The 6,846-nt window shown below is 38.3% G+C and overlaps 1 protein-coding gene across 1 annotated transcript; it reads left to right on the top strand.

Annotated features, from left to right (window-relative positions):
- Nucleotides 1–3,699: 3,699 nt before the first annotated feature.
- On the top strand, nucleotides 3,700–6,261 carry LOC149813485 (transcription factor MYB3-like). The gene is made up of 3 exons (XM_089992138.1): nucleotides 3,700–3,832; nucleotides 4,587–4,716; nucleotides 5,727–6,261. Exons 1-3 carry the CDS (start codon nucleotides 3,700–3,702, stop codon nucleotides 6,259–6,261), a joined length of 798 nt encoding a protein of 265 aa, XP_089848264.1.
- The last annotated feature ends 585 nt before the right edge of the window (nucleotides 6,262–6,846 follow it).

Below are 6,846 nucleotides of genomic sequence, written 5' to 3'. Positions count from 1 at the left end.
ATTTTTTTCGTACAAGGCTCCAGCTTATTGAATTGGGGTGAGTTGAGATCAGTTATAAAGCATAGTAGCCAAACTCGTCCTCAGCAATTTCCACTGAGATTGCCCTCCTCGAAAAATCGTTATTAATCAGGATAAAATTTGGCTAACTTTGGCATGCAAACATCTCGTCAAGTCATGATTAATTGAAAAAATTATAAATTTTACATTAGTAGTTATAAAACTAAAACCTTCCAGATATAACTAAGTAAAAACTTATATACTTGTGCTATTAAAATTGATTGCATGTATTTTGACCATAGAATAAAATTTTTGTATCAATAAAATCAATCATAGAACCTATATATGGATACTAAAATATTGAAATTGGTAAAGTTTAAAGAAAATATTTGGCCTAAATGATTCTAATTAATTACATACGAATTAGAAAGTCTTCCAAGCAGATTAGCATGCGATTGCTCGTTTCTGCCTGTCCATTGTCCTATATATTATGAATATATTAGTAATAATTAAAAACTAAGTAGGAAAACTTATTAAAGCTCTTTGTTTAATTTCATAATGTTCAATTATCTTCTATTTTATGTCTAATTAGTTAACTAATTAATTAGTTTTTATTCACTCACTTATCTTTTCACAGTCAATAACAATTATAATTCAGGATCCGTGGTAACATTTGTTCAAGAAGCAGTAGTACTTCTTCTAGTCCGTTGCATTTCATGAGCGTACTTCATCCACTTTGAGTTCCTCCAAGTTAAATATCATATCTAAAGGTATGTAAAAGCAATTTTTTTTATACTAGTACGTAAAAACAAATTAAAATCACATTTCATTATAACGTTCTTTTAGCATTTGAAGAGTATATATAGACCTCCACTAGAACACAAAGGAGATGATAATTTTTTTTCCTGGCAGAGTTAGGTGCACATAGGGTTTCTTGGACGCTACGTTTTGGTTCTTTTATAAAGGATTAAGCTCCATACATGCTAGTTTATTTGCCATTATTTTACATTGAACAAAGACCATTTGGATATTATATATAGAGTCCATCAATTTCAAGCCAAAGTTTAATTCTCTCTATTGAGTTATAGGCTTGTTTCGTGAAATTAGCGATTGATGGAAACCTTGGTTTTGTGCCCTTTGAAGGTCCTTGCGTTTTACATACATTATGGTGTCAACCTTGGCTTATCTTGATGATTAAAAAGAGTAGAAAAAGAAACATTACGTCAAGTTGCTTAAAAAATTCATTAGCCCTTCAACAAAGCATTTAATGTGCACGTCACCTTGTGCTGGGACATTGCAAGTTCAAATCCCAATGGTATATGGTTGTATAACTGGTGGGGGTCTGCCTTGTCTCAGAACAAGGAGTTGGGATGTGACAGGCATAGTGTTGAAGCTCCATTGAGTAGAAAATTCATCAGATGTAGTAGCGAGCGGTATGTGTTGGGTTATCGATGATGTGCGGTGGTATAGCATGACATGCGATGAACAATGGTGTCATCGTAGGTATGACTGCGTATGGCAGCACAGACGTGAAACATTGTTTGGATAAGCAATGGGCCAGTGGGTCAGAGGATGTTGCCTTTGGACATTTGGTTAAGTACCTCTTGACTTGGATTAGATATCCTACGTGTAGTGTTTGGTTTGCATGAGATGTGCATGAGCTCGGACTAATTCTTTTAGGGATCACATTAGGTGATCCTAACCGCATATGGTGACACAAGGCTAAGCGAGTGAATGCTTATGCATCAGTGAGTGATTTGAGAAGCATTGCTCACTAAGACGTACAACTATCAACTAAACGCAAGACTAGGTAGTCATGAGAATGATCTTCCCTCGTCTGTTAAGATATCTCCAAGGCCTTTTTGAGTGATGGTTTTAAGAGGTAGCATCGTAGCCTTAGAAGTGCAACGTTGTTGTTGAATTGGTTGTTGGTTTGGAGAGATGTGAGCATCACCCCCCACCTCAGAACTCAAACGATGATTGCTTTCGTATATTCGCTAAAGAGCACAAAGGCCGAAGTATAAGGAAGATGTGTAAAGTCATGTCTTGTGCTAGGCAACGGCACATGAGGTGGTGCACAATGCCAATGATCATATCGACAATCAGGAAAAGAGTTTGTGCATGGCCTAGGCCATTAGGCTGGCCAGTCTAGGCAGTCTGGCACTGCTCGAGCTCACAGAAAATATTTGCCCGTGACATGCCTAACCCTAGCTTTCTCTGTTGAAGGCATTCAATGTGGGCAACAAATATAAGGAGCATAAATATGATATTATATGATTTCTTGTTGATCATCCTCAAGTTTAAACTAAGGTCCATTCTTTGGTCTTTTCGTGAAAAAAACATTAATAGATTTTAGGGTATAAAATTTTGCTTCACTAACAAGTCATTGATTGGCCATCGTTTGGTAAAACCCATGATCCCCCCCAACACATCAGGCAGTACACCCAGCTTCAACATTGTGGTAAGGGTTGCTACATGTGGGTTTCGAACTTGTGACATCCCATCAACTTGATGACATTCACAAGTCGACCCTACCATATGACTGGCGCCCTTGTTGGCTATTACTAGACTACTTTGTGTTTGCAAACAAAAGTATTCACAATCTATACATTCATTCAATATTTTGCTTTCTTCCAATAGTGGATTTGGAATTAAGAAAAAATATGAAAATAAGAGCCATGCTTGTTTGTAAGATTTGTGAAAAATATTTATTGCTCTAGAGCAATGTTGTCAATATTGGTAGCGGCCTTGAATCTTTGGGCCATTGATTCAGTTGTATCTTATGGTACTGATATTCAACTGAATCGTTCTGTATCAGCCCCAAAAAATAAAAAATTATTACTGTCAATCATAACGTGACACATGTTAAAACCATTAAAATAGTTTTAAAATAATATTAAAAAGTTTTTTTATTTTTTATATTTATTATATTAATTTTTTTGCAAGGGGTTGTTTTGACCAAATCTGACCTTAGCATAGACAAAATAGTAGAAATCATCTCTTGAATCATAGTTTTTGGACATATTTTTTTTTTATGTTTGAAAATAGTTTTTGGACGTTTTTTTTTTATGTTTGAAAATTCGGTACTCTGTATTTTTCAACCTCATAAAATCTGACATATATGTCAAAAAAAACATTATCTAAAGGTCAGTTTCTACTAAAATTAATGTTGTGTAGATCACATCTGGAGGGTTAAAGGTGTAAAAGAAATGAAAATATCACATTTTTTCACTAGGGGTTTCTTACCCACGACTGAACCCACAATATTATCCTGTATAATTCTGTGTAGTTTAGTTTAAGCAACTGTTAAAAGGGCTACTTGTCCTATATGCCGGCCGGACACTGCACGTGTAAGGGTTTTGAGACTTTTGACGATTCAAGAGAGAACACGTGAGCTGATCGACAAAAATAGTAGCAGGAAACCTGTTCAAGTTATCCCTTGACGAAATGTGCACGGGACTATGTGAGCCCGGCTGGTTCCAAGCCGAGCTGAAATCGAAGCTGAGCCAAGTCAACCTACATGTGTTGGTGGGTTCGCGGCGTCCGTAACTTGGACACGTATGAGAAAGTTGCGGGTATAAAATGAGCTTTATTTTGATTGAATGGTCGCGTGCTTGCTGTGCTCTCTCTCTTTCTAGGTTTCAATTGTCGTTGCTCTCTCTCTCTCTCTCTCTCTCTCATACTCACACTCACTCACAGAGAATGGTGAAGCCCGAGAGTCACAACAAGAAGATTGTGAACAGAGGAGCATGGACAGCAGACGAAGATAGAAGACTATCAGAATTCATAAAGATTCACGGTGACAAAAAATGGAGGTCCCTTCCATCTAGAGCAGGTCTCTCTCTCTCTCTCTCTCTCCACTTCATTTGCTTTGTGGGTAATCTAGCTCTCTTTCCTTCTCCAAAATGCCAAAAGCAAAGAGCTGCTTTTTACTCTCCTCCTCAGATGTTTTAAAGCCAAATTCTTCACACTCTTGCTCAAATTTACCTATATGGATTCCCACTAGTTCAGTGTGGGTTCAGTTGAAGCTACTGTCATCAAATCTTTTTTACAGACTAAAAAGTGCAGACTGGTTCAACCAGACACTCTGAAATCTAGCAGTTCACTGAACTCTTCATTGAGTTTTTTCTTCTCATGGCATAGACCATTGTTCTACTCCAAGGGTATAGACCATTGTTCCTAAACCCCCCATCTCTCAGGCAACCGGGTCCAATCAACCAAATACTATTTTACAGAAGCGGTCTTGACCTGGTAGTGGAAATGCTTTCAATTTTCTGTTTAAAAAAATCACACCCGGTTCAGCAAACTCAAAGTTGGTGCTGTCTTTGACCATATTTGATTGATTGGGATTGATGCAAACATAGAACCCACTTGGGGGACTTAATCCATGTGAACTCATAGCTCTAGCAGCTAGCACGAAATCCAAAATCCAAATATTATTTATAGCAATGTGGACCACATCTCCATTCCCAAGTCTCAAAAAGTCCTTGAAACCATTGAGCTTAATAATTAACAAAGATCCTGTCATCTAAATAAGTATTTCCTTTTAATTTCTTTTGTGCAAAACTGAGATATGTGCAATTTTACAGGTCTCAATAGGTGTGGGAAAAGCTGTAGGTTGCGATGGTTGAATTATTTGAGGCCGGACATTAAGAGAGGAAACATATCAGAAGATGAAGAAGATATGATAATGAGACTTCACAATCTTCTAGGAAACAGGTATATTTTTCCCTTTTCCTCGATAATCTCCTCACTCTAGCCTATTAGTTTGGGAAAAGATGAATAGTGATCAGGCATCTGTGATGTATATTTATGGTGCCATCATGATGCATGGGATGCCTACTCATTGTCAGACCGAGGAAGTCATAGCTGCTATCACAAAATTGCAACACATTTCCCAGTCAAGCAAGCATAGGAAAATGAACTCCATATGATCTCAAACAACTCTTGATATGCCAACTAAAAGTTAAAACTTTGAGGGCATATATATTATTACCAAGTCACATTTATAGTGCACTAAGTCAGCATCGAACAAAGTTGCTTGATCATACCCAGAGCTCTTTTAAAGTCTAGCCCGAATTTGCCATCGGTCTAAAGCTATGTCACATAGATATGACTGCGGATACAGGGATACCACCATTTTTGTGAAGTTTTTAATATAATTATAGTATATAAATGGACAAAGGAACAGAGTATCCATGTGACATAGGTCTAGAGAGCCCTTAAAGCAAAGCACACAGGTATGAGTTAACTCGGGTGTGAGTCAAGTGAGATCCACCATGTGAAGAGTCTTGAAACCTAAATCCAATATCAACCTCTCTCTCTCTCTCACTCACTCACTCACGTGCACACAACAATAATTTTCATCTCTCTCAAGGGGCCCACCACTTCAATCACTTTTGAGACATTGGGACATAAAGCATCCCCGAATTTTACCACACTTCTTGTAGAAAATAACAGGGATGGTACCCCACCTAGAGTAACAACATTCATCATTCAAAGAGTTTCGAGGCTGCAATAACTAATAAACTTCGTTTTTTTTTCTTGGTTCCATTACTAGTTGACAAATCACTTCATTTTTTTTTATCATGCTACAATTCTAATAAATGCACTAGCAAATAACTGATGAACCTTGCTCTTTCTTAGTTCAATTGCTAGTTTATAACCCACTTGTGATGTAACGTGTCCAAAGGCTGATCATAATAACCCATTGGTTTGCTGTGATGCAGATGGTCATTGATTGCTGGAAGGTTGCCAGGGCGAACAGATAACGAAATAAAGAACTACTGGAATGCTCGTTTGAGCAAAAAATCATTGTCAATGAGTGATCTAAACCTAAAAATCAACCAAAAGGTTAAGAAATCACAGAAGCCACTGCCACCAACAATAACATGTCCAGTTTCCTCTGCACCGGAGACCACCAGGGAGATGGCTGATGCAGAGAGCGAAAGGCCATGGAGTGATCTGCTTGAGAACGACCTCGAAGTCGACATCGACATCGACAAATTTTTTGACTTCCCCACCATTGATTCAGCTGGAACAGAGCAGGGCCCAAGCACCAGGGTGGAAGACAACCAAGTGCAAGAATCAATGGAGGGGGGGTTATATAGGGGACTCTTTGAGCATGGATTGGAGAACGCTGGGGTGGACCTTTGCACTGACCAATCCAAGTTCGACCAGCTTGACTTTGAAATGTTGAGCAGGTTTCTGGACACTCATATGGATGTGGGTCATCCTGCAGGGGGGAATCTCTTTCTTTCTTAGGGTAGAATTACCCTTAATTTGATTAATAAATGGTTTATTGTATAAAGTGGGTTTTTTGTGTCCGGTGATATATATATGAATAAGATTAAAGGATTTCAAGTAAGTTCCATGTGACTTTATTCTTCTATGGTGAAGAACCCTTGGCTTGGTAGAATTTCATAAATATCATAAGGTTGTCCATTGGCGACTTGAGTCCATGAAAGTTAAGGTATTGGTTGTTCTTTATGATACAGACAAACATCTCTCTTTCTCTCTCTCTCTCTCTCATACACATAATATTACCTACTTCCCACTTGTAAATGACTGCTCACATCCAATGGAGAATTCTCAGTTGCTTCATGCTACTCGGCATCCTTAGAATAGGGGGGCGCCCGGGACCCTCCCCAAGGGCACAATTTTTGGCATGGCTTTTGTTGGCTGATCACGTCAGTACATTGGATCACATTCAGAAATGGGGGTCCAAATTGTTATTTGCTGCTGCCTATGTGAGAACGACCTGGAGACTACCCAACACATTTTCTGGTCTTACCCTTTCTTTCAAGCTATTTTTAAAGCAGCCTGGCCGAGCATTCAAATGAATCCAGA

Source organism: Nuphar pumila, chromosome 16, assembly GCF_984573655.1.
Source record: "Nuphar pumila chromosome 16, dmNupPumi1.hap1.1, whole genome shotgun sequence".
NCBI lineage: Eukaryota > Viridiplantae > Streptophyta > Magnoliopsida > Nymphaeales > Nymphaeaceae > Nuphar > Nuphar pumila.
The sequence above is the reverse complement of the archived record's forward strand: the minus strand, read 5'-3'. Positions and strand labels throughout refer to the sequence as shown.

Coding starts and splice junctions, on each gene's coding strand:
- LOC149813485 (XM_089992138.1), top strand. CDS start 3,700: ATGGTGAAGCCCGAGAGTCACAACAAGAAGATTGTGAACAGAGGAGCA. Junction 3,833..4,586: donor GTCCCTTCCATCTAGAGCAG/GTCTCTCTCTCT, acceptor GCAATTTTACAG/GTCTCAATAGGTGTGGGAAA. Junction 4,717..5,726: donor CACAATCTTCTAGGAAACAG/GTATATTTTTCC, acceptor GCTGTGATGCAG/ATGGTCATTGATTGCTGGAA.